General features: G+C 39.6%; 2 protein-coding genes across 4 annotated transcripts; one reads left to right on the plus strand and one right to left on the minus strand.

Annotated features, from left to right (window-relative positions):
* Window positions 1–234: 234 nt before the first annotated feature.
* LOC146568856 (kelch domain-containing protein 1-like) lies at window positions 235–14,335 on the plus strand. 2 transcript variants are annotated; one of them, XM_085285186.1, is made up of 13 exons: window positions 235–525; window positions 1,944–2,014; window positions 2,270–2,387; window positions 7,287–7,399; window positions 7,650–7,740; window positions 7,831–7,929; window positions 8,853–8,927; window positions 11,299–11,357; window positions 11,480–11,592; window positions 11,877–11,949; window positions 12,128–12,212; window positions 13,439–13,518; window positions 14,202–14,335. In XM_085285186.1, exons 1-13 carry the CDS (start codon window positions 424–426, stop codon window positions 14,320–14,322), a joined length of 1,200 nt encoding a protein of 399 aa, XP_085141312.1. In that variant the 5' UTR covers window positions 235–423; the 3' UTR covers window positions 14,323–14,335. The 2 variants fall into 2 exon arrangements, with proteins under 2 accessions (XP_085141312.1, XP_085141313.1); XM_085285187.1 differs by lacking the exon at window positions 235–525 and adding an exon at window positions 764–880.
* LOC146568857 (LIM and SH3 domain protein 1-like) lies at window positions 12,838–27,436 on the minus strand. Of its 2 annotated transcripts, XM_085285188.1 has the most exons (8): window positions 27,268–27,436; window positions 26,227–26,321; window positions 23,912–23,996; window positions 20,185–20,292; window positions 18,705–18,812; window positions 16,178–16,247; window positions 16,010–16,101; window positions 12,838–15,242 (listed from the first exon to the last, which is right to left on the minus strand). In XM_085285188.1, exons 1-8 carry the CDS (start codon window positions 27,334–27,336, stop codon window positions 15,069–15,071), a joined length of 801 nt encoding a protein of 266 aa, XP_085141314.1. In that variant the 5' UTR covers window positions 27,337–27,436; the 3' UTR covers window positions 12,838–15,068. The 2 variants fall into 2 exon arrangements, with proteins under 2 accessions (XP_085141314.1, XP_085141315.1); XM_085285189.1 differs by lacking the exon at window positions 20,185–20,292.
* Between the last annotated feature and the right edge of the window lie 439 nt (window positions 27,437–27,875).

Below are 27,875 nucleotides of genomic sequence, written 5' to 3' on the forward strand. Positions count from 1 at the left end.
GGGGTGTTAAAATATCCACTTCACTGCTTCTAACCTGCCTGTTTATTGTTGAGTATACTAGCATGATTATATTTCACTCTATCACAGAGAAATTACGCGCAATGTGTTAAATTTTCATGCGGCCCATTCTAAACAAATGATTCTTAATCACTTAGGTATTCTAAACACGCAATACCTGGTGTGCCGAACTTGCATGAAGGGCTCATGCTTATGGGAGGAGTAAACAAAGGCAGCAAGCCTGAAAAACACGTTCCCCAAAGCCTCCAATTCAGACGGCACTTTTCTCTGAGCCAGAGCGACACGATCAGGTCCTCTGAGCCGCCACAGCATTCACCTTAAGCTTTGTTAAGCACTTTTCGGCGGTTTTTATTTGGGCGACGTGGCGCTGCTCATCAGGCAGGAGAGTCAGAGCGCAGAGCTGGGATGGATGCTGCTCAGAGAGACGCGCCGGTCAGCCCGCTGGAGAGGAGCAGCCACACCGCGTTCATACACAACAATACGCTGTATGTGTGGGGAGGTTACCAGGTAAGAAGAGCCGAGGTGTAATTATAACCTCGCTACCTGTGCAGGTCCCCAAAACTTGATTCTGTTTATCTGAACGTCATCAGTGGGGGAAAACGTTTCGATGAAGAGAATGAACTTTCTAGAATTTCCTTTCTTTACCTGGATGATTAGGTGCAGGTGTTTCTACGCGGAGCCAAGTCATGACAATAAATTTAAAGAAAAAGTCACTGGTGACTGCTTCTATGGTAACTCAGTGCGTCCTCGCTGTGTTTACTTTGAGGAAATTGAATCCTAAAGGAATAAATCACCGGAGTATATCAGTGTTTGTATTTATGAGTACGACAAATAACACGCATCCAGCATGTGTCGTTGAAAGGTATTACAGCTTGAGCTGCTACTGAACTGAGTGAGTTACACAAAGGTGTACAAGCACCTTTGTGTAACTGTTCACTTTAACTGTTCACTTTAATTAAAAGTGAACAGTTGTTTTGGTTCAATGCGTTTGTGACTGTATATGTATATGTAGACTTTAAAAAAAAAAACACTGCGGAAACTGAAGGAAATTGCCTTCCCGGGTTTCCTCCGTGGCGTGAGCGATAAGCAGAGTTCTGTCCTTTCCTTCTAAGATTCCTAATTATTTAAAGTAACACTCAGGTATGCCATTCAGCTGGGTTAGTTACGACGTCGGGAGCAGCTTGGGAGAACAAGGAAACACAGACTGCTTCAGGTTGTCTTCCCAAATCGACTCAAAGGTTTATTTGATACACAGCAGTTTATATAGATGAAAAAAGGTTCGTGTGTCAGCTTTCCCAGTTCAAACCGGTACAGACCAAATAAGGAAACGTCTTCCTGCCTTGTGAGCCAAGAAGTATCCTGTGTGTAGTTTATCAGCTCAGCTACAATTTATGATCATCCCAGCAAAATACACTCCTAGACATAGAATACAGAGTTCTTTCATTAGTGAATTCTGAAACAAACCACCTAGCCTTTAACGAGCCTTTTCCAGGAGATAAAGAAAAAGGGAGGATGGGAGTAAGGAAGTGGTCTCATCTCTGTGGTGTTTTTGACCTTCAGGTACCAGCTTGTGAGTCCTACACATTAATTCTTGGGTCACAGAGAAAGAGAAAAACAACTAGTAGTTGGGCCTTATTGAGTAACAGTTTTCCTGTATAAAACAATATCCTGTAAATGCTACTATGGTATCAAAATACCTAACAGAAACCAACTTGGCAAATGAACTGGAGATTTCAAATATCCTTCTAGGAAATCCTTCTAGCATGTTTCAACAAGAAACATTTTTTTTAAACTGCATCTTGCTGCATCCAGGTTGTTGCTATGTCCATCAGCCATCTAAGGTCACCACAGCTTTTCAGCAATGTGCAGCTTTAGTGAACAAAAGAGGACATTCACAGCTTTATCTTGTCTTTGTTCCTTCACAGGTAGTTGCCGGACAGGATGTCGTGTTGCCCAGTGATGAGATATGGCTCTGTGATTTAGACAGTGGGATGTGGTAAGATCAAATGAGGGCTGTTTATCAGCTGAGATAAACGGTGTGTCACACTGACATGTATCAGAGGATAGGACAAACTAGATAAAAGTGACTTAGCATTCAAAAAACAGCCTTTTCTTTTATGGTTATTTGAGTCAGGTCAACTAAAACCAAAGCCAACCTTTCTTAGTGTTTACTTTATATGTGTGTTTAAGATTTCTAAGGCTTTACCTTCTTATCTTTTACAGGCGTTTTTTAACGTTTTTGTCTTTGCAGGGAGCGGAGAGAGATGACTGGAGACATCCCACCAGACCTGTCGGGCTTCTGCGGTGCTAATATTAACACTAAACTCTACATCTTTGGAGGATATGAAACAGCTGGGTACTCCAGCCAGGTGAGATGCTGGGCCGCACATTCTGTTCCAACTCAGACCTGAGCGTCACGTTTGATAAAGATAAATGCTTAAACAAACTTCTACAGTCATACAAAAACTTTCTATCAATTTTATGGTTTTATGTATCAGGACATAATAAAATAAATCAGCTGGTACTTACCACGTTCATCCATCAAAATGCAAAGGTAGTGTCTGAAAAACTTCAGCGGAGGAAATAATTATGCAGAAGGTTGTGTGACAGCGTTTCAGCTTGGTTGAGGTGTGGACCTTGATATATATATTTTTTGTCTTGTTCAGCCAATTTAAATAGTCTTTAACCTGAATACAGCCATTACTTCCTCTTGAAAACATAACACTAAACTTTTTAGTGTAAACATATTCCACATATTCCAGTATTCATTATCTCAACTCATCTTATTTTAAATGATCATATCTTTCATTAAAATACTTCTGGTATTGCCAGATGTCGACACTTAGACATCTTGGCACTATTCTATGGATGCTGGAGAATCTGGATTTTCATTTTCTTCTTTACGTTGATTTTCTTATCTTGGACTTGCAAATCATGCGCTCCATGGCGTTCACTTGCTTGGTTCCTTTTCTTGTAGTCTTTTTTTATTTATTGAGCTTTCACTCAAGCTGTAGTGAGTGTCTGACAGCAGATTGCATAGCCCTGTTGGTTCAGAATAATTCAGCTCTACCAACAAATGCACGGTGGTAAGTTAAAAATGGGCCAGTGTACGTACATGTTTCACTAATGAGACACTAATTGTACAATTTTCTGCAGGGTAAGAACTTTTCCATGCAGATATTAGTACTTAAGGTAAATGCCCTCTTGTATGGCTCAATTTCAAGGAAGTTTTAACTTGTCGCAGAGATGTCCTCACATCTAGAGGAGGTCATGCTCCTGTGGCTGCAAACTAAGCCCCATAATCATTACCCATCCACCACTGTACTTGACAACTGTACTGCCATGAACTTCTACATTTAACATGTTAACAGAGGCCTATAGAGTTTGAGCTCTTGGGTTTTTTGCAGTTTCTCAGAGCATGCTGTTAACAGCACTCCAGCTACTTCCATCCATCCATTTTCTTCAGCTTATCCAATTTGGGGTCGTTAAGGGGGTGGAGACTATCCCAACTGTTATAGAACAAGAGGTGGGGGTATATCCAAAATGGGTCGCTAGTCTGTTGCAGGGCAATCATTCACACTCACATTCACACATATGACCAGTATAAGTTCACTATTTCACTTAACTAACTTCATGGTAACATGTGAAACTGTTGGAAAATTATTTTAGCCTTTCTATTTGACTGGGTGTAGATGTATCAGTGACAATTTGCCTACCAGTTTGCTCCTGTCAGATAGTTTACTGTGAAATTTGGTAAATGAGCTGTACAAACATGTAATCGTGGTTTAGTAGAATGGACAAGAAAGTGTACCTTCCCACCTACTCCCATCCTTTCCTCCAAACTGTCACCATGGCAGCTCTTTTATTTTTTTATATATATATATATATATATATATATATATATATATATTAGTAGTCAGAACTGAGGGGATTGAACTACCAGAAGGCAACATTGCAGACATAGAGGACAGTTACAAGTACCTGGGGATCCCGCAGGCAAATGGGAACCATGAAGAGGCCGCTAGAAAGGCTGCAACCACCAAGTACCTGCAGAGGGTCAGGCAAGTCCTGAGGAGTCAGCTGAATGGTAAGAACAAGATCCGGGCCATCAACACATACGCCCTGCCCGTGATCAGGTACCCTGCTGGGGTAATAGGCTGGCCAAAGGAGGAGATAGAAGCCACTGACATAAAGACAAGAAAGCTCCTGACCATGCATGGAGGGTTTCACCCCAAGTCCAGCACCCTGAGGCTGTACGCTAAGCGGAAGGAAGGGGGCCGGGGACTGGTGAGTGTCAGCACCACAGTCCAGGATGAGACAAGGAACATCCAAGAATACATTGGGAAGATGGCCCCAACTGACCGAGTGCTCAGTGAATACCTCAGGCAGCAGAAACCCAAGAAAGAGGAGGGAGACGAGGAACCATCATGGAAGGACAGGCCCCTGCACGGTATGTACCACCGGCAGATAGAGGAGGTGGCTGATATCCAGAAATCCTACCAGTGGCTGGACAAAGCTGGACTGAAAGACAGCACAGAGGCACTAATCATGGCAGCACAAGAACAAGCTCTGAGTACAAGATCCATAGAGGCTGGGGTCTATCACACCAGGCAAGACCCCAGGTGCAGGCTGTGTAAAGATGCCCCAGAGACAATCCAGCACATAACAGCAGGGTGCAAGATGCTAGCAGGCAAGGCATACATGGAACGCCATAACCAAGTGGCCGGCATAGTGTACAGGAACATCTGTGCCGAGTATAACCTGGAAGTCCCGAGGTCAAAATGGGAGATGCCCCCAAGGGTGGTGGAGAATGACCGAGCTAAGATCCTGTGGGACTTCCAGATACAGACGGACAAAATGGTGGTGGCTAACCAACCGGACATAGTGGTGGTAGACAAACAGAAGAAGACGGCCGTAGTGATCGATGTAGCGGTTCCGAATGACAGCAATATCAGGAAGAAGGAACACGAGAAGCTGGAGAAATACCAAGGGCTCAGAGAAGAGCTCGAGAGGATGTGGAGGGTGAAGGTAACTGTGGTCCCCGTGGTAATCGGAGCACTAGGTGCGGTGACTCCCAAGCTAGGCGAGTGGCTCCAGCAGATCCCGGGAATAACATCGGAGATCTCTGTCCAGAAGAGCGCAGTCCTGGGAACAGCTAAGATACTGCGCAGGACCCTCAAGCTCCCAGGCCTCTGGTAGAGGACCCGAGCTTGAAGGATAAACCGCCCGCAGGGGCGTGCTGGGTGTTTTTTATATATATATATATATATATATATATATATATATATATATATATGCGCGCGCTATAAATAAATATCCCCTGCACCATTACCACCTGAACCATGGATACAAGGTAGCTCTTCTGGACAGAGATCTGCTGGATATATATATTAAAATGTCTCATTCACATTGGAAAATTGCATTTATACACTGGCTGTTCTTTGTCTTTGATATAATGAGCAAATATTAGCATACACAAAGTCAAAAAGTTAGCTAGTGACTTGAGCTGGTGTACATGTTAGACCTGAGAGGCATCAGCATCTTGGCACTTTTGTTCTTGTGAAGATCAAGTTATCGTTCTGAACTTTGCTAGACTTGCTCACAGTGGGAGTACATACTTCAGCAGAACTGTTTGAAGGATAGTTGAATAGATTTGGAAAACTACACCCAGCTACCCACCCGTCAACTTTTGATATCAGACTTTACATTTTTTGGTAACTTGCAAAAAAGCAAACATGTTTTTTTTTTTTAAAGTCAGTTTCAGCACAATATTACTAAGATGCACGATAGTAAGAAAGCAGATAAGGCTCTCTTTCTAGGGGTTTCTAAAAAACAACAGACAAAACAAAATTCCTTGCATAACTGCTTGACACTTTACATGTATGTGCAGTGATATGCATGCCTCCTTCCCCAGGAGCAACACATTTGAAGTTATGTATTTTTTTTTTTTTAAAGTGTAATATTGTTCATCATGTTTCAGATGTACTATTTGAGTAAGTCTTCTGAGCTTTTTTTTTTTTTTTTTTTTTTAAAAGAAAGCTGTAAAAGTTGTTTGACTTTTTCAGAGGTCATCAAATATTTGTCTCTTCTGAAAACGGGCTCAGCTGTGTGACGTCATTGTTGTGATAATGTTTAATTAGAAGTCACTCAGAGCCTGACCTGTTCTTTATGCTTTCTGGTGGCTATCACTGATATGGAAGATTGGACAATGTGATCGGACGTGCATAAAGATAGTCGCAGGGGCTTGTCTGCACATCAGTGTTTAGAGAGGCATAAAGGAGATTCATCTATTTCATGTTTTGATTCAGGGTATGAAGACTCTCTCCAAATGCAGTTTGTCTTCTGTATTATTCCAAGCACCGTGTGTGTGTGTGTGTGTGTGTGTGTGTGTGTGTGTGTGTGTGTGTGTGTGTGTGTGTGTGTGTGTGTGTGTGTGTGTGTGTGTGTGTGTGTGTGTGTTTCACAAATGCTGTTTTGTCAGGCTCATACCAGACTCTGTAGAGACTGGATGGAGATTATCCAGCTCGATCATCTGTTCTGATAGCTATGTGAAGCGTGTGAAAGCTCTCTGTAGAGGCAGACTAGAAGTTTACAAAGAATGGCTTTTAAAATGAAAAGGTGCATAAGCAGTGTGGATTTACCATCCATATAATATGCAAAATTAAGAGTCAAGAATTTGTGGTTCATTTTTGACAATAAAATACAAACACAAGCAGCCAGGAGCTCCTTTAAAAAAAGGTTTGAATTAAAAATTGGCTAGATGGCTAGACTGTGTGCTGAAAAAATGTCCCCTGCACCATTACCACCTGAACCATGGATACAAGGTAGCATGGATCCTTGCTTTCATGCTGTTTATGGCAAATTTGCTCCTACCAGTTTGGTTTCTCCTCTGATGTGTGACATCAACAAGGCATTTTTTCCCCCAGAGAACTGACACTCGCTTGATATTTTCTCTTTTTTCTGACCATTCTCTCTAAACCCAAGTCATGGTTGTGCGGAAAAAATCTGTAGATCGGCAATTTGTGAAGTACTCGGATCAACCCATCTGCCACCATAATCATGCCACATTAAAAGTCTTAAATCACCTTTCCTCCTCATTCTGATCCACAGTTTGATCTTGGCCATGTCTAACATGCCTAAATGCATTTGACCATATGATTGGCTAATTTGATATTTGCATTAAGGAGCAACTGATCAGGTGTACCTACCAAAGTAGCCAGCGAGTGTATTTTTCTTATTTTGTCTAATAAATTGAACGGTGTTTGTAGATGTTCAGCGTTGACCTCTCTGAGCCGTGCTGCTCATGGAAGAGAGTGACTGACACGAAGGGAACGACCCCCTCACCTCGTAACAAACACTCCTGCTGGGTACACAGAGGCAGGTCAGTTACTACAATACACAAGCTGTCAATGAATAGCAGCCCCAGTTTTACAAATACAAATAGCAGGGGTTTATGTTGCACCTTTACCTCATTTTTTTTTGTTTAATTGAAGGATGTTTGTTTGTATTGTGTTTTTTTTTTTTTTTTTTTTTTTTTTTCTTTTTTTCACAAATTCTTCCAGGTTTCAGTAATTTCATTTGTAAATGAAAGTTAAAAGAGCAGTATTCTCTCCTATGTTGTCTCTGTGCAGATTGATCTACTTTGGTGGATATGGATGCAAGACCTTGAGGGAGTTACGAAACACATCGTCATCAAACTTCACTTTAGAAGAGATGTCCTGGGTAGATATTACTCTGATATAGAACTTTGGTTGCCAATTTATTGGTTAATCGTTGTTTTACTAATGATGATCGATATGTTTTTCTTTTTAGTCAAGAGCTGTAAATGAAGTAACTCTGTGCAAGGGATGGAACAGTGAGGTGAATGTGTTTGACACACTCACAGCTACATGGAGCATGCCAGAGACTCAAGTGAGTAAAACGATAAGATGGTCTTACTTTTGAACTATTAGGCTATCCATGCTAGCAGTTCTCAGAGGCTGTATTCAGACACAGCTGTACCAGAAGCTACACTAAAACTTTGATGTTTTATGATTTTTTTTTTATTACAACGTGCTGACATCAGCCTGCTTTCTAACAACACGCTGATGTCTGACCTTTGAACTATGACCTTGAAGCATTACACACTAAAATGGTATTTTTTATTATCTTTAACCAAATGACTGGAGCAGAAGTTGATCCCAGCTGAAAAATTCCACACTTTTAAACAATTCTGTAATTTACTAAATTAATACCTTGAAATAATTAATAAATCATTAAAATAGCAACTGAGATAATACACTCACAAATAAAGTGTTTACTGAGATCATAATTAAGGGAGCTGAGGGCTGTTTTTCCACAGACTTGTACACAATTAGACACCTTTTTGCAACTAGAGGAGTCGCCCCCTGCTGGCCATTAGAAGGAATTAAGGTTTTAGCTACATCCTAAATTGTGTTTACAATGCTCATATAATAGAATACCATATGACAGCATGGTGGGTATATAATAGGTTTTTCATGTATGTAGAAAAATTAGGGTCTAACTGAAAGCGAAGAGATGGTTGCAGTGGTAAAATCACTGTATTGAAATGCTGGTGGTGCTCCAGGAAAAGCTGCGGGTCTAAGCTTCATCATCTGAGGACCATTTTGTGGGGAATGGGTTTGATGGTTGTGGGGAAAGATCACCAGCCTCATCAGTTCTTGTCAAGCTTATCAGACCAGCAAGGATGATGCTCTGGGTGGGCCTATAATAAATAAAAAAACATTTAAAAAAAGGAGAAGGATGATGTCACAAAACTATAATTTGTGTTTTGCTGATTTTTATAATAAAATGGTGTGTTTTCTTTTGTTCAGGGTTCTGCTCCATCCCCCAGAGGCTGCCATGCCAGTGCCTTGCTGGGGAACAAAGGTTACATCAGTGGTGGTGTGGTGAGTTCACTTTTCTGAGCTGCTTAACGACACCATAAACAGCCAAAAATATGCAGACACTCTTGCACGCAACCTATTTTGTATCGGTTGATCTGCATTTTTGTCGTCCTCAAAGGGAAACTTTAATGCTGAAGTATACTGCAACTATTTTGGACAATACTCTTCCTCCAACTTTGTGGTAACAGTTTGGGGAAGGCCCTTTCCTGTTTCAACATCCCTTTCCTGTTGTGACGTGAAGCCGCTCTCATGCACAAAGCCAGATCCTTTATAAAAATGGTTTTCTTTTTTGGTGTGAAAGAATTTGACTGACCTGCACAGAGTCACGACTTCAATCCCATCCACCCTCTCTGGGATGAGGTGGAAGTCAAGGCTTATCACCTAAAAACAGTGTTCCACCTTACAAATGCAGCTACAGTCTGGTGGGAAAATCTCAGAAAAGTGGAGCAGAAACACGGCAGATTAATGGACATAGCTTTATATTGAGATGCTCAACAATAATATATATTCTGTGGGCCATGTAGTGTATGGCAGATTAACAGTCACTCTCTTAAAACTTTATTTCTCCAAAAATATGATTTTAAATGCCAAAAAGTTCCAGGATTTATAAATCACGTTAAGTTTCCCAGCTGCCCCTTTTAGGTTTATCTCCTTCCACACCTCCAGTTCTCTCCCAGCATGCCAATATTATTAGTTTGCTCCATAGAAATTCTGTTCTGACCTCAGACTGACTCGACTGTCATACAGTAAAAAATATGACAAAGTCCATGTTCAAATGCTAAAGGTCGTAATAAAACGCCTATATTTCTGAGCTCTACACACACTGAAAAAATACACCAACTCATATCAGCTTGCAGCTTCTCTATATGGAGACACAAAGAGGCAAATATATTTTCACTCACCACAGGTGTGAGTGAAAGTGTAACGTAAGCACCCATGGGATCACACAATGAACATAAACCTCAAGGCGCTCTAAAAGGCTGATAACACCTTTCTTGCCCAGAATGGTGTAGACAAAGAAGAAAAAAATAACTTTGCATGTAACTAGTCCTGTAAGAAAGATGAGAGAGCAAAGTAGGCATTGAGACCAGCATAACTGGTGGCCTTAAAGGCATATTAAATGTATGCCTTTATCTTTGTGTGAAGCTTCCGATTTTGTTGTTCACATTTTGGACAGAGAGGACAGATGGTTTGAAAGAGGAGTGAAAGAAGCCATCTATGTCCATTGTGAGCGACCATCTTTGAACAGAGACGGTGTTTTATGACACCAACTGTCTGCCATCTATAATCCAGTTTTGAGATCCCTCCCCAGACGCCTTAACGCCCACTCACATCCTGGGCCATCTGACCTCAGGAATTCGCATGATAAGGTGGGGCCAGGTTTCACAATGAGCTCACCCGAAACTCTGGCTGATTGGGACCCACACCCAGTTTCACACCTTGGCTCAGGCGATTAGAGGATCATCAGGGGGTCCTTTTGTCCCTCTGTGGGGGGTTACTCCCACTAGGTTTATATCTGGGACTCTCCACCATTTGACCTTAGAACTGAAGAAGCTTCTCAGATGAGAGGTGAAACGTCTTCAAGTAACTCAAAGAAGTCCAGACGCTTTTCTTTGCAAGCTCCTTTGACTACGATGACCTGGATGACTGATAACCTTCACAGACATATTCCAATTTTGTTTCATCATCTTCCTTTTAATTTGACTTTAATATTGAGGATCGACACTGCAGCATTCACAAGATTGTGTGGAGCTGAACCTGAAATTATCTGTTTTTTACCCCTCACCTGCAAAAGGGTGATGGGGTGTTGTTGTCACGCCACTGATCGGGCGGCGTGGAGACCTAAGTTTGTGAATGCAATAGCTTGAGAACAGGGTGATTTTGAAATTGATACCATAGGTGTGTCTACTAGGAGGCTGAGGGGTTGTAGATTTTTGTGAAAACAAGAGCATATTACTAACTCACCACCTGCCCTACTTGGCAGACTGTAACTTCCTGTAACTTTGTCCTCCTTCTCCTCAAAATAAAAATGTGTTGTTGTTTTGACAGACTGGTGGAAGAGCCAGTAAGTAGTCAAACAGGATTTCCAGACTGTACATAAAAGATGGACATAGCTTCCAGGTCTGAAAAGTGCAGCAAATATGGAAGTGCTTTGAACTTTCCTTAAATGGCCATCAGGGGGTGATTATGTCGGGCCCTCTTTTACATACAGTCTAAAAATAGCAGCTGCAAAATAACCGGTCCAGATGTGCACAAATTTATAAAGTTGTTGTACTTCATATTTTTCTTTTAATGCTGAGTGCTGCAGTCATTTACAGCCAAGTGTAGTGCCTCAGGCAAGAGCAATGCCTAACATCTGAGTTTACATTTGCAGGAAGCAGCAGAGTTGGACATGTTCTGCTTAGACCTGGACACCTGGACCTGGACCAAACTGTAAATTTTCTTTCACTCTTGCACACATACAAAAGCAATGACCTAACAGGATTTGTCCTTAGTGGCTTACTGACCACTGCTCTGTATTTTATTTTATTTTTTTATTTATCTTTTTTGAACAGTGACATCTCCTCAGCTTTTGCACCTCTTGGTCGCTCTTGGCATACCATGACGCCCACGTCAGATCACACGCTGTTCATGTACGGAGGTTTTGGCACAAATGGAGATACTTTAAGTAAGTCTAAGAACCCAGAATAAGCACCGATCTGTTATGGGATGAGACAAAATACTCCAAGAATGAAAGTAATTATAAAGAGGCAGAAAATGAAGTGGTTCTTTGTGGTCCGATTTCCAAAAAAAACTCCCAAATATTTAAGCAAATCCCCACTTGTTTTTCCTGATGCCATTTATAAAACAGATAACCATTCTGATTGCATATAATCATTCTTTTGGTTCAAGGAAGTGAATGGTTTGTGAAAGTGAAGCTTCGTTATTTTATCATGAGCCTCTTTCTTTTAGATGATGCCTGGCAGTTTAACACACAAACAAGAGAGTGGACCAAGATGATAAACCCCCACAAAGACAAGCCCAGGTAATTAAAATCATTCTGTAAATGTTAAAATTAAGTGTTTCAGCTTCATAGTTTTATCATAATTTGTTCTCACAGAAATGTCTATTTTATCCATAAAATCTTGTTATTTATTCCTCAGAACACTTCAAAATGCACAAAATTTAAGCCTTGCTGCAGTAAACCTTTATTTACTTGTCAGAGTTTTCCATACGGCGTGCCTGGGGAGGGATAGTGACGTTGTGGTGTTTGGGGGAAGCAGGAACCTCCGCATCGTCATGGATTCGGTATGTGATTAACATCGGTCATATTGTTTTGTTACACTGTAAGGTCTTACTGAATAAATCCATTGTGGTATAACCCTTTCCCGTTGCAGACATCATCAAAAGGCTGCTGCATTAAACAGCAACTTTCCTTAAATACTTTTAAACCCCATTACTCTTAAGGTAACTTGTTGAGTCAACCAATTACAGCGTCGTCTTTAACCAGGAGTGTTACATAAATGAAGCATAAGTAGTTTAAGGGCTCAAAGTATTAAATGCACCTGCAATGTGTTGCAGAGTCATGTGAAAAATAACCTCTTTCAGTTCTAAGGCTTTACATATCAAGGCAACAGAAACAGTAATTTGTTCCTTAACGGGTCTTAAAATGAGGTAAATGGGCCTCAGATGAACCACAACAACATGGCACTTTACAAATTGCCATTATTTATTTAACAAATACTAAGCCAAAGTGAAGTTTATTATCTGTTTATCAGATCATCAGCAAGTGTGGAGAGCTCTATAAAAACATACATTTTGGCAGTTTGCTGGTCTGGAGCCTCCAGCTATGTGTTAGCACAGTGTGAAGGAGGAGAGACACCAGCAATGATCTCAGAGAAGCCATTATTGCTGCTAATTGATCTGGGAAGGGTTATTGGGTCATTTCCATTTTATTTGAAGTCCATCATTCTACAGTCAGAAAGTTTATTTACGAGAGGGAAGCTGACGATGTCTCCCAATGTGTTTCCCTCAAGTTCAGATCATGTAATGCTCAAAGAAACTGCAAAAAAAAAAACAACAACAACCCTAAAAGCCACATCTCAGACTCAGATGTAGAACGTTTAGCATTATGCTTCATTCACAAACAGAAAACTAACTCAAATAAGATGACTGGGATCACCGGTGCTGATGTTGCACAGAAAAAATGAACCTAGGACCGTTTGTGGGAGAGAAATCATGAGCTTTAAAGATGGAAAAAAAGCATTTTGACATTTCATTCTTAATGTTAAATGTAGCAGTACTTTAGAAAATGTCAGGGATTTGAAGAAAGTCTTTATGATTTATTATCTGCAAGAAGTCCGTGCAAACGTTGATATGACCGTACAGTAGGACATACAGAGTGTTCACTAAGTGTGGCAACCATAAACCGATTCAATTTTTGTGCCCAAAAACGTTCAAGTAGGGAAAAAAGGTATAATGATTCTTGCATGTATCATCCATCCTCATGGGATTATTTTGAATCCTGTCATCAGATGGTTATTTTGAGGCTTCCATCACCACATCACTGCAGAGACGTACTCATCTTTCAGACTCAGCCTTACTCCCTCTCCAGGTATGCCTAACTAAAATTTTAGGATTCATTTAACAAAGATGCAGCATGGGTTTCATACTTTCTGTTGTGTTAATCATTTCATACTTTAACACATGTATTTCTTGTCATCACTGAAACCTCCATTCACAACCTCCATTTACACAGAATTAATCAGTTTTAATAAAGTCTGCAAACACAGCTGTGCAACTCCTTGTAGTTGTGCTGCCTCACATGCAGCAAGGCGTTAGATTAATAAGCTTTATCTTGGTATTATACGAACACAGGTCACTTTATTAGGTACACATGTTTAACGGCTTATTAACACAAATATCTAATCGTCTGGTTACATGACAAACTCAGCTCATGACCAAGACAACCTGCTAAACTTCAAACCGAGCTGAGTATTTTAGAAACTGCTGATCTTCTAGGATTTTCCTGCACAACCATCTGTAGTTTTTAGAGAGAATTCTCTGAAAAATACAAAACATCCTGTGAGCAGCAGGAATAGAGATGCTTTCAACACTTTGTCTGTATCATAAATAATTAAGGCAGTTTTCAAGGCAAAAGAGGGCCCCAAGCTGGTACTAGCAAGGTCTACCTAATAAAGTGGTTGGTGAGAGTGTAGGTGACAGAAAACATAATGGTTCCCTTGAATAAATAAAACTGCACGCTGAGGTATTTTCCTGTGTTCTGCTCTTCTTCAGGTTATGTGAGGATGTCATTGGACAAAACTCAGAGCTGCTCAGGTTGCAGCTCAGCTGGCTGCCATCGAAGCTACAGAGGACACTTGAGAAGAGAATGAGCTTTTTTTCTGCCAGTTCTTAAAACTTAGAGGACTATGTTTAGACTAGACACCAAGATTCTGAGCAAGTCTTCACTGAAATGTCTTCATTTATAAGTTGGGAATATGTATTTATACTTTGAAAAATGGTGCTAGATAAGATACTTTTTAACTTAATTTGTAAATGAAGCCTTTTTAATTTTGGGTAAAATTATTCCGTTTTGTGGTTTCATGTTGTGCTGTCTGTTTAACGTTTAAAAATTGTCTGTGAAATAGTAATAAAAGGTATTGATGTAACATATTAGTGTAGCTTTTTTTTATCACTTTAAGAGTGGAAAATGTTGCAAAATAAAAGCATAAGCAATTGTAAAAATATAAGTAATTGTAGCTTTAAAAATACACTGGATAACATTCTACTCTAAGAGTGGGTTCTGTGCTAGTAAATGTTACCCTTCAAAAATATAAATAATTAGTAAATCTGAAGATGAATGGGTTTTATTGTGAATTTGTTTCCTTTCCTCCTTTCTCCTTTGACCTTACAAACATAAAAGCTTTATTATCAATATTTATTCTTCATGGAAGTCAAAGAAACCATAAGCAGAGCCCCATCATACGATTTGAAAATTACATTTATGGAAAAAATGCAAAGCAGAACCAGGCAGGGATGCTTTTTAAATGCAATATTTCATTTGCAAAAAGGTGATTTTTAAAGCCTGATTGCAGGTGCGGGCAGCAGATCCACAGGGCAGGAGGTGGATCTCTGAATATCTGCTGGGCAGAACTGTTTGTTTCACACAGGTCGTACATAGTTAGCAGGAAGCATGCCCCGCTGCCCAGTGCGCTGGTTAAAGCCGAACACCCATCCCTCATCTATCGGCTCCACATCTAAGATCAGATCACCTTCCTGCAGAGAAAGCTCATCCGCTTCAGCTGCCATGTAGCTGTACATGGCCTGGTAGCGCTTCTGAATGAGCGGAAACACACACAGAGAAGAGATGAATGAACAGAACCAGTCAGACATGCAGACACACTGATATAGCAGATAAGAACATAAAGAGCACACAGTCTACCAGGATACATTTGAATTTAATTTCCCTACAGGAAAAATAAACAGAAGCAAATGTAATACATGGCAAGAAGTTTTAATATTAGTTCACTAGAGCTTGCTGTGTTTATAGTTAATCAAATCTAAAGTCTAAAACTGTGAGCATTCACACCTATGGTGAAAGATTAAAAACTACAGCTGTGTTTTATGAATTGATAGTATCCGGGATCTGTGTTATTGCTGCAGGAGACAAGAGAAAATTTAAAAAAGCTTGAAAAACATTTCACACAAATACAGGGTATGAGCCAAAGTGTGTAGACACCTTTCTTTACTATTAAAATGTGGGAGCACACTTGAAATGACGTGTATAGAAAATATAATTTTGTGCAACAGCTTGTGTTTCTTCTTGTGGCTTTTTTGGTCAACATATTACCCAGTCTACACAGTCACGTCCATAAAAACCTGGTTTTCTATTCTGGTATAAAATAGATTTGGTTGAACTGGAAGCCAGGCCTTATCAATCAACATTCATAGTGAATCCCTGCAGATTCAACCTCTGGAGGAATCTCTCCAGATGATTGATGTACCCACAGAATGAGGCCCATCTTAAAAGAGAGCATGCACACAGGTGTAATGTATGTGTCCACATACTTTTGGGCATACGTTTGCTTATGTATTGTTCTTACCCCTCCACTGTGTGGTGCTACAGCAGCAGTACGCATTTGTCCAGCAGACTGACCAAAGTCACTGACAGGGTTGGATGGCTGGTCCTCATAGTCTAAACACACACACAGTTCATACACACATTTAAAGGGAAAACTGTTATAAAGTCCCTGTGTAAGGATCTGTCTCACCTTGCCTATTTTCCGGAGGAGGCGCGTCACTTCGAATCTTGCTCTTCTCAAATTCTTCATGGTACTTTATCTGCACACACATGCACACATGTTAAATCCACACGGGGGTGCTAAGCTTTCACATTTGACGGTTCAGCCTCAGCAAACCCTCCCACTGTGAGAAGCAGCTCACCATTTTAGGAGGTGCTGAGAGATGACGAGTGGATATTGCAGCCACAGACGCAGAGAGAGAAAGACCCACATCTATTTAGTGTCTGCTTTTATTTGTCTATTTTCAGTAGTTGCAGCCCACTTGCTCCTTTCTGAAGGGCAACCACTGTCACATTAGTTTCACTTGAGAGTGGCTCAAAAAGCCCCCACAGGCTCCCATGTTAAAAATGCTGACCTTTATATCATTAAATACCATGTTTATAGCCCAATACAGAGAACTGTTTTTTCCTTCATTAAATAAACAGCAAATTATTTTTAATTCATTCATTTGGATATAACAGGGAATCACTTTGATGTGCAGGTGTGCTTGTAGCCAAAAGCTGTCTTCAAGGTTTCACTTCCAATAACAGGGTTAGGGTTATAGTTAGGGTCCTCTGAACTGGACCGCTTTGCCATGTTTGTGCGTTTTGAAGCTTTTTTAATGGCATTCTCAAACTTGCTGCGCAGTTACCTGTACTAACAGCATGTCCTAGAAGCTTCTTTTGGTGCGTCTTACACTTATCAATAATTATGTTTCTCTCCACTGGTTGCAAAAGGAAGTTGCAAATGCAGTCGTACACTTCAGTTTATCTTTGTGGTTAGTAAAGACGTGTGACGACCCCTGACTCTTGTTTTCAACCTTTTCACATTTGTCTTGATGCACGTTCAATCATCTCGTTAAGGAAATCTCAAAAAACGTTGATTATGTTCATCTGGATGTAGCGTTTTCAGTGGGAGAAACGTTTTAGATGAACAGAATCAACTATTTTAGGTTTTCTCATTTGTTTTGATGTCGCTGGTGGGCAGAGGAGGGTTTGTTAGTGCCAGCTGTTCCCAGGCTATAAATCTAGAGCTGGCAATCTCTTTTTCCCTCCTGCTCCTTGTGACCATCACACCCTAGATAGCACTTGTTTTTGCACACACACATACATTCACTTGCTTACATGTCCTCACTCATCTACACCCTACGTCACTGAGGCCATTGATTTGCAAATGTCAATAGTTTCTATTTCAGTTGTTTAATTAGGTTTAATAAATAATGTTTATATTGGCAAGCGGTGTGTCAACCTTTTTGCCATGGCCTTATGAGCCAAGTTGTGACACTTGTCTAATATGTTTATAGTCTCAATCGCTAATTTGACATATTATTTAATAAAACAATGTGTTTACGCTGTCAATTATGTTGGCATTCAGACTAATACTGATGACAGATCACTGTCATATGTCATGGAGATCTACCCCTCACTGATTAAAAAAATAAATAAACCAACATAGCTACGCCAAAAATATTCAAGTTGAGGCTTTAAAACAGAATTTCACTAATGACCTAGTGACATCACTGGCTGAGCTTTTATATGCAGTAAATTGTATTTGCCTTTTTTGGTCTAACTGTCTGAAAGTAACTTATTTTTAAAAACTGCTTTTTTCAGCGTTTTCCAACAGAAGCTGCTGGTGATGGGGTATTCAGTGACACAAAGCAACTCAAAGATTCTTGAACTTTATATGTGTTGAACTTATTCTGTTGTTAGTTTGGTATGTTGCTTGTGCAACATACAGTATGTCCCCCAAGAATAAAAACAACTCTGGGTCTAGTACTTAGAGGAAACTGGATGTTGCTTAAGGAAGAGAAGGAGCAGCCTCCTGTGACCTCAAGAAACCTCGAGAGGAGTAAACAGAAACAGGAATTTGTGGGAATAAAACTGGAGGAAAGGGATTGTTTTTAAAGTGGGAAGTGAGGGTGGAGAAATGAGAAAAAGACTCATACTAATACCAGTGGACAAAAATAATAGATTGCCCCTTTGACACACAGCTTATCACCCATGATTCCTTTCTACAACTAGTGCTCTCATGAGAGAGGAAGAGAAAGTTTGTGTGTATGTGTGTGTGGATAGCAGTTCCCTTTGTGTCCACAGCTGAGAGACTTTGACCATATAGGGCAGCTGTTCCTCAGTGGATGGAGAGAAATGCCTGAAATGTGCCTGTGTGTCTCTGCAGGGTTGTACTCTTGACATCTTTTGCTGCTCTTTGCAGCAACATGTTCTCTGCTTTGTATGCTGAAGCCATCAGCAAATCTACAATCCTGATCTGGACTTTCTCGTTTTCTTCTTTGAAAACTAAAATGCCTTTTTTAACATCTGCAGACTTGCTGCTTGCATCTGTCTATGACATCCTTCTGGAACTGAAAAATGTTGCCATAGTGAGATGCATACCAGATGTTTGACAGTCAAGGCCAAACATCCAGCAGTTTTCCCTTATTTTTGCAAGTGAAGAGCAAACTGAAGATACAAAAGTTCTATTAGAAGATATTGAAGGAGTCTGACAACATGACTGCACTTACGTTACTGATCTGATCCTGTGTCTTCTTCACTCTCTGCATCTCTGGAGTATCGACCACCACACTGAAACCTTTCCCCTTGTTCTTCTCAAACTCCTCCTTGTAAAGGGCCTGCAAATTTCAGAGTTATTTTAGAAGAATAACTTGAAGTTTAAAGAAAAAACTGCTTTCTTGGTAAAAATTATTCTAAAAAAATTAACTCCACTCTCTTTGTGTATCAGGACTGAGCTGTATCTGTTATTAAAATCCAACCGAATGCCTTTTTTTTTTTTTTTGAAAAGATGGAGATACCACTTGAAATTACTATGACTAAAAAATATGTAGCAATGCTGTGCTTCCTTTCTTTTGCATCAATCTTGGTTGCATTGTAGCCCAGGTACAATAACATCTGTGTGTACTGACTTTCCTTATTGCTATAAGGTTTAACTGCAAAGGTCTATATCTTTCCTTTTGGCCTTACAGACTTAGAGCTGTTATTGACTAGATTTTATGAGGACGGTTTAAAGCAGTTAATATGAAGCCGCTAACAGTCGTTAACTGTTGGGTCTGTCCCCCAAATTCCTCTTCAAGCATGTATAAGGTTGACTAGTGAACACTTTCTCTGTGAAAACAGTGGAAAAACGAATCTGCAGCTCTTATGGGGTAATGTTATTGATATTAAGAGGCCTAATGGTTAAACTAAGCCAACTGGCTGGTGGTTCATTATTAGCATACGGACATGAGAGTGTTGTCAATCTTTTTATCTGCCTCTGACCAAGAAAGTGAATGGTCACATTCCCAACAATGATCCAATATTTCTTTAAACATTAAACAAGTTAAATGACACAAGTGGAAGGAAACAGTTAGCTTTGTTACATATTGAATGCATGCATTGTTTTATCTTTGACATCAGCTAAAGCCACGGAAGTCGAGTTTTAAAATGAAGCCGCATTCAGTTACACTGTGCATCGTTTTACTGTTACAACGATCTGTTATTACAGCAACAAAAAATCCAATCCTGCAGCCCGTCTACCATGCACACTAAAAGAAAATAGTTCTTTTCATGGCTTCTTTGCAGCCTGAAGTGGAAAATCTAAGACATTTTGCAAATGCTTACATTTTAGTGAAGCTTGTAAACTAAGCAGATATCTCTTTAGAACTTTTCATCTATGCTTTTATTATTTTGCAAGGCACACCTGCCTAACTTCCTGGGATTATTATTATTTTTCATTTCATCTCAAATGTAGCACAACCTGAATGCAGCACTGAATCAAAGCCAACAAAGGATGATTAACAAAGACTTTTACATGTAAAGAATAAGATGGTATGGAAGCCCATGCAGACATGCAGATAGCAAAGCCGCATCACAACCTTCAATAATGTTTTAAAGAAGGAGGGAAAAAAAGAAGGAAGATCATTTGTTATAATTGGAGAGGTAATGGATAAATGGAGATGTTATCGGAGAATTCGATTCTTGGTGGTCTTTAAGGTGGACCGAGCATACGTTACTGATCTGGTCCTGTGTCTTCTTCACTCTCTGCATCTCTGGAGTGTCAGCCACGGCGCTGAAACCTTTCCCCTTGTTCTTTTCAAACTCCTCCTTATAGAGCGCCTGTAAATTTTCATTCATCAGTCTTTATTGTTCATTTTAATGTTTTTAACTTAGACAAAGGAGCTTAGGGCAATGCTTTGGCTTAAATTCTCAATTCTAAAGGGTTATACTTGCTAAAATGATCATGTTAAACACTTTTACTGCATTTTAATCAAAAATATACAAAAACTGATTCATGCAGGGCTTTAAATGGCCTTTTGGTGAGAGTTTTTGAAGCTTAAAACCTCAAGGAAACACTTGCAAACTTATTCCATGCCTGCATGTTTATTTGAAAGTAAATCTGAGATCCCCGCGAACTCACGCAGACATGCAAACATAAGTGAGTCATGATGTTGCTATGAGGAATATGCCTCCTCGGTAAGAGAGCTTGACTGCAGAGACTTTTATGGTTATAAACAATGAACTGGGCTGGTTTGATGAGTAAAGCGCAGAACGGGAGGGGTGGTGGTGTAAATTTGATCATGCTGTTATAACAGCCGTGTTGAAATGAAACGACAGATTAAATTGCTAACCAAAAATACAGCCGCTCTTGGCGTGTTTGTCCTGTTTCATCAGGTGCTTGTTTATTTAGAGACTAACTGTTCAAAGAGACAGCTTAAAAGGAATCTAGTGGAATAAAAAATAAAAGACAGTCACATTTTTTATAGGACTCAATCCTTTGAAAAAATAGAAAACCAGAAAAACTCAGTACAGCCTTACTGTGTCCATATGAATTAAGAGTGTAAGTTGCAGCCAAGTGCTGCTAATCAAATACACTTAATTAACTGATCGTCAAAAAGTTTCAGCACTTCCCGGGGGTGGATTTCCCAGCAAATTCCCCCCAAATTAGACTGTGCTCAGAGAAATAAAAAAAGAAAACAAGAGTTATATATCAGAGCCTACACACCTCAGTAAACATGTTAAATAATAAAATTCATAACAGCAAAATTAGAAAAAAGGTGAAACATTTTTTTGCTTGTTTGGAAGAGTTGGTTAGACAAAGCCTCTACATGGCAGTAGACGATATACCAAATAAACTTAATGTATCGCAAATTTTTCCCACTATGATGGTTAAAATGGCTTTATCACAACCATCCAGTATAAACAGCCATGGCAATATTAAGCTGTCTGCACGTAATTTTCTCCCACACGCTGCGACTGCATCATCAATCTCCCCTCCCAACAGGTACATTTCCTCTTATCACTCAGCCCTACTTGGCATTATGGTTTAGGTTTGCAAAGCTGCATCTGAACGAACTGCAAGACTTTTGTAACAATGTGCTTTTGACAGAGGAGAACAAAGTGGAAATGGAGCCATAAAGAACAGCAAACCAAACAAGCACCACATATACCTTACACATCATGAGGTTTTGCAACCACAGGACCTGGGCAGTCACTGAGTCGACCATGAACTCTGTATACCAGAGTATTCTAGAGTCAAAAGTGAGGCCATGTGGCTGACAGCTAAAGCTTAGTCAACATTTGGTCATGCAATAGGACAATGATTGCAAGCACAGCAGCAAATCTACAAAAGAAGGGAATGACCCAGTCAAGGTTACACTTCAGCCCAGGTGAATTGTTGTGATGGGGACCTTAAAAGAGCTGTGCATAAGTGAATGCTCACAAACCTCAGTGAACTGGGCAGATGTAGGTCACAGTGCCTCTCATCAAACAGATGTGCTAATATTTACCATGAATGTTTTTGATTTATTACCACATGTTGACACAGAAACACTTGAAAATAGCAAGGCGATGACAAAGGAAACAGAATAGCAGCACTGAAAGTCAATACTGTTTGATGCATTTATAGATGACATCAATGAAGCTACAAAAATATCAAATGGTTTCATGTACCTTAATACACGTGTAATGGTTTCTGCTGTGTTACTGCAACCTTTAAGATTTTTTCAGCCATTATAAGACCTTTGCATTGTTTATTGCATTGTAAAAGTTACATTTAAAACTGTGTCCTCTCTTTTCAGAAACAGTTTATGTATTAAATAATTCACAAAATTCACATTTTTTACTTGGATGATTTTTCTTGGCAATGCAGATTAGCGTTCTGCATACCTACGCAATTGGTTTAGCTTAACTGCTGACATTATGAATGGGGGTAGGGGTCGAGGACCATCCAAAAAGCTAACTGTGCCCCTCAGCTATATTCATTTTACATATTTATATGTAAAATCCAGTCATACAGTTCGGTAATTAAGAAGTGAAACACCCACATTGCTGTTAATTTATTGTAATAACAACCAAGCTCATGTTAATGATTCTGTGAATAGCACCTTAGTGCATCTGCAGTAAACACTTTAGTATGACCAAGGAGGACACTGATTTTGGAGCATATGGGCCTATGCAAGTCAGACTTTGACAAGTACCCCTCACTTTTCTTAAGAACTGAAAAAATACCATTCACCAGCTTATGCATTTTTTTTAAAGCACTTGAAAATTTCAAAACAAATGTGCAAGTGTGCATGAATACTTTGCTATAGAAACCATTTCCTGATAAACAGGAAACGTGAACTGATAAAAGGTTATGCTGTGTTCAGTTAACTAAATTTAACTATTCTCTGCAAATTTCGATATTCTGTCTAACAAATACAGGTCTGCACGGGTCTTGCAGAAATGCAGTCGTGAGTGGATTGCCTAACTTTTTTCATCCTTTTAAAAGGGAAGAGAAGCTTCACCTCAAAATGCTGAGTGGCAAGATGATCCCTAAAGTTTAATCTGTGAAGGAATCTCTTTAATTTTGCGTGACTTGCAGGACTTATCTCTTTGATCAGGTTAGAACATGTTGGCATGAACAGTGTGATTAGATTAGAGCTTAAGAACAGGGATGGCAGGGAAAAGGAGGCCGGTACCACATCAGAGGCTAAAAGGAGACTGGATCTGAGAGTATTTTTAAAAATGCTCTCAAACCTCTGATCATTTACAAGAGTTCCTGACGAAACGCATTTGAACTTCATGAATGTCAGATTGGCTCATGTTGTAAAAGTAGAGTCTCAAAATGAAGCTACCATGTCCTTATTTAAGTAACTCATCAAAGGGTACCTTTGATTTAATCAAAGGAATCCAATTGTCATGAGAGCAGAGCCAAGATCTGCGTCCTGATCTCCTGCTCTGATACCGAGCTGAGTGAAGGAGATATATATATAGAACTTTTCCACCAATGGGTTGCTGTTGCCAGTGCTTAACCTAGAAAAAGCTCCACTTATTTCCACCTTTAAAAAGACTGATGCTGGTGCCAAAAAAGCTGACATCAGCACAGCTCCAAACAATTGCTGCCACCAAAGTTGGAATCACTGCTCTCAGTGACAGTGTGAGGGCCATGGCGGAAAATTCAGGGCTAATTTTAATAAAACATGAGCCAAAGCAACTTCTGTTAAAATGCCCAGCTTTTACAGCGTAACATTTAGTTCCCTGGCATATCTGGTTATCAAAGACACCAAAGCAGAACTGTTATTTCTCGCACCACCTTCAACACTGTGATGACGGAAAAGAGGCAATCAGGACTGACAGATATGTAACACCAAGCGATGTTGCTGCAGTGAGCTTGCAAACAGTATCTCCTTTCTCTGCTGGTCAAGACCAAGATGTAAATGATGGCAGAGATAGGCCTGAACTGCTAAAGTCTCACCTGACTATTAAGCATGCTCTGTTGTTTGAGACGCAGATTCTCGGGGGTGTCGGTCACTATGGTGAAGGAGGTTTTGGGGTAATGCCTGAAAAAAAAAAAAACAGAAGGGAAGAAATTAGATAAATGAAGATTCACATCATGCATTCATCCACCCATCTATCCAGTTAAGCAGCAAGACCATGATTAGATTGATTGGTGTTAACCAAAGTCCTACAACATAACAGCAATCTTCTATGAAATCCAGCCCAACAATATGATTGGCTGATAGAGTTTTTCCGTACATTTTAGTTCAGGTTTTGCTGAATGTCTTCTTCCTATGGATGTTCAATGGCTTTATGCTTGGCTGCTTTGTTTTTTGCAATATTTGATTTTCAGGAGAAGCAAACTGTTGTCAAACTGAATTGAATGAACTGATTAATTTGTTCATTCTGCAAATAATTTGTGCCTTATAATATTATGTAAAGAGCACAATAGATGAACCCGGGTTGCTGTTTAATAACAGTCGGACAGCAAATTTCTAATCTCACGTCAATCTTTAGGAATGACTGGAATCACATGATTCAATCTGTCTGCTCACACTTCTCTTTTCCATCACTTCCACATGCTGCCTGCAGCTTCTCCTGCTCAACTGCTTCAGAATTTAACTTCTGCTCATGTGGTAGATTTGTTAATGATGAAACAACCAAACCTGTTCAATCACCTTGCACAGATAATAGAAAAAAAGGCCGTAGTAAATAATTCCTATAATGCTACGTATTATAATTTTGTGGCTATAGTTGCGTAATGAACTGATTTTGATTGACGCTAATGTTACTTAATAACAAGCAGTAACCTAAAGGAGCTGAAAAAGTGAAACGTCAAAAACTAGTGTCTCTAAAGGCCATTTTATTCTGGCTCCAAAAGTGACTCCCATGTTAAAATGTCCAAATTCAGCAATAAACTTACAATATTCGCCTTTTATGATTACTGTACAGTGGATTTTTTTCCCCAAGAAATCACTCATTTGGATTTTGTTGAGGCCTAAAGTAGTTGAGCCCTTTGACTGACAGGTGTGCCAACACCTAGCCCATAGCTGATACTGTAGGCCTCACCTCCAGTAATCGGCATTACTGAACTGTACTTCTGGACCTCGTGTGTTAATGCAAACTCATAATATCTGACTTATAATATGGCATGCTGCAAAGCACAGCCTGTCCAAGAAATCTGTGCTTCAAATTCAGTGAATGAAATTCTATAATTTATTAGTCAGTTACTTGGCACTAGTTAGCACACACAGTGTCTGTGTGGATCACCTCTACAGTGTAAGGATGCAGCTTTCTTCCTTGGTCTCTTGTGTTCTGGGGGCCTCTGGATGTCTGGAGATTTGATCTCCTCCATACCTGCTTCATGCCCTGGAGGACGGGGCTGTGGCCCCCCCACACCCTCTAGCAGATCATTACATGAAGGAACCTTTTAAAAAAACAAGCGCGTCCATGCTCACAGGTGTACACACGGGTGATCACACCCACAAACTACACTCTTTTTGGCTCCTACCTCAAAGCACACTGTGTTCTGTTGATCTTATGTGCTGCACAATAATGTTTAATATTTAGTATTTACTGTCATATTCCCATATATCATTGTGATGTTGTTTATTCTATTACTCTTGTTCTCTTCTGCTTGTTTTCTTTTTTCTTTCTCAGCAGGTGACCCAGGTGATTGATATATGTATTTTTTTTCTTTTTCTTTTTTTTCTGCCCGTTCTGTTGGTTTTTGTCTTTTGCCCTTCTCCCCCGTCCCTCTTCTCAGCTGTTTCTCTTTCCCTCTTTCTTTCTCCCCTTCTTTCCCCCAGTCAAGTCTGTCCCGTATTCAGTAAGTGAAAATAAAATAAACAATAAAAGGTGAATCAAATGGACCATTACGGCAAGGCTGGGATGGTCAATTTGGTAAAGTAAATCCGTTGGGCATCTTTCTTTGCCTTTAGACAACAATTCTGATGGCAAAAGAGCCAAACGGGACAGGCGCAAAAAAAAAAAAAAGGATGCAGCTTTCTGAACAAGCTTGCTAGCGTTTCCTCATAACTTAGCACTTGACTCTTTCATCCAAATAAGGCTGGCTCAAAAAAAAGCAAGCAAACAAACAAAAAGACCACCACGTCTACGTCTGAAATGCTAATGCTGAGGCTTCAGAGGAAAGGTAACCACATCTTTTATATTTTAGATACGGTTTTGTTTCTTTCAAATATACTGCAAGCTCTTAACAAAGAGTCAGATGCTATCCAGCTATTTTAAGTGTTTGTTTTAGTCATCATGGTGGTGCATGCTGTGAAAGCTCACATAGTGCAGTAAGGTTTCTTCTCAAAGCCTTTGTAGTTCGTCATGCTCAAGGCCATCTTGCAGACCTCACAGCTGAAACAACCTTTGTGCCAATACTAGGAAAAAAGAGAAGAAATAAAGTCTGAAGTATTAAACTTAGAAGAAAATGCATTTCCATCGACACAAATTTAGATCTGTATTAACCTTTTTTGACAGAACACTGTGGAAATCTTGTTCACTCTTACTGGCTGATTGAATTAAATGGTTTTTCATTTGAAAAAATAAAACTTTTTTCTCTCTCTTTCTCTCTCTGAGCGGGGAAATCCCTTGACTCCTCTACATAAGGCCACAGCTGTCCTACTAATCTGTTTCTATTTCTCCCATCGCTTCACTAAAAGATTTCCAATAAGAAATGGTTCAAATGGAAAATGACTGTGAGAAATAATGCTGTGAAATTAGGTGCATTTTTAAACCTATGCACTATGCATATAAACTTTCCCATAAATATATTTTTTGCATTATTAAATAAAAGTCCTGCAGGAAGCCATTTTTCCCAAAAGAAATCAGGAATTGATAACATCTCTGTAACTCAGGTCACTTTGCTTTGATTAAGTCCTTAAATTGATTAGATCATCTTGATTATAAATAATATTCATCTGATTCCACTAAAATGATCAGAGTACATCTATTTGAGAAACCACAGATACATAGATTATTATTGATTATGTACGATATAAATTTTTTAACATTTGGAAATTTCTAGTTGATTTTTATGTGTATTATCTAGACTTCCATTTTGCATGTTTTTTTTGGCTTGGTTGTGACTGTACAAAATATGCACCCAGTTAAAGCATCACATGAGATATGACTGCATAAAAATATTTTTAAAACTGTAGAATAAAAAAGAACTTTTGCAAGTGGACAAAACTATTTTAAATTTAAAATATCTATAATAAAATTGAAAGTATAAGTTAGTCTTGAAACTCACCTGATAAATCTTTGCATACATTAGAGTAAATCACATTAAGGTCAGTGGATGGGCTTAAACTTGTTTCACCTTACCTTATCAAGGCAGTTTATTTTTTCTGTTGGGTAAACTGGTTTATTGCATCTCCCACAGGGCGGATTCATGATTGCAGAAAAAACAAAAACAAGTTTACTAGTCCAAAAGTTCAGGAGTAAAGGACCTGTAATGGGCAGCTGGTACTCGAACCGTCCTCCCGCTTTCTCGCAGGCATTTCAGTTAATATGACCCCAAGGCGAGGAGGAGTCAACTGTGCAGCACGGAGACCTCATGTTGCCTTTACAGGTCGTCGGACATAGCAATTTTACTTCTGGTGTTTAAGTAATTAATACGAGATGGTCGTCAAATGTGATTCTATATGATATTTTTAGTAACTTAAAATGAATTAACAACAAAACAAACGAAACCATTGCGCATCATTCAGCGGCCTCTTTAGCTTGTCCAAATATGTTTTGTAAATTACAGGGTTTTCGCATGCCTTGAAGGCAGCATCAGCAGCGTTGAGGAGAAGTGAGGTTGATAACCTTAAAAGGAGTAACAACATAGACTAATCCAAATGTACTGTAATAACGCTTTTAAATAAATAAGGTCGACTCTAAACATAAATTTATCGCGGTAAGCTCTAAATATCTACATTTATACAACA

This window comes from Mchenga conophoros, linkage group LG8 (assembly GCF_057382185.1).
Source record: "Mchenga conophoros isolate Kocher_MC1m ecotype Shallow Benthic linkage group LG8, M_conophoros_male_GT1.1, whole genome shotgun sequence".
NCBI lineage: Eukaryota > Metazoa > Chordata > Actinopteri > Cichliformes > Cichlidae > Mchenga > Mchenga conophoros.

What these genes read in the sequence shown, in the direction of transcription:
- LOC146568856 (XM_085285186.1), top strand. Translation starts at nt 424, where the DNA reads ATGGATGCTGCTCAGAGAGACGCGCCGGTCAGCCCGCTGGAGAGGAGC. An exon ending in CTTTAGAAGAGATGTCCTGG is followed by an intron (nt 7,741 to 7,830) that starts GTAGATATTACT and finishes TTTTCTTTTTAG; the next exon opens with TCAAGAGCTGTAAATGAAGT. An exon ending in GTTACATCAGTGGTGGTGTG is followed by an intron (nt 8,928 to 11,298) that starts GTGAGTTCACTT and finishes TTACATTTGCAG; the next exon opens with GAAGCAGCAGAGTTGGACAT.
- LOC146568857 (XM_085285188.1), bottom strand. Translation starts at nt 27,336, where the DNA reads ATGAATCCGCCCTGTGGGAGATGCAATAAACCAGTTTACCCAACAGAA. An exon ending in CACAGGATCAGATCAGTAAC is followed by an intron (nt 16,248 to 18,704) that starts GTAAGTGCAGTC and finishes ATGTGTGTGCAG; the next exon opens with ATAAAGTACCATGAAGAATT. An exon ending in TAGCACCACACAGTGGAGGG is followed by an intron (nt 15,243 to 16,009) that starts GTAAGAACAATA and finishes CCGCTCATTCAG; the next exon opens with AAGCGCTACCAGGCCATGTA.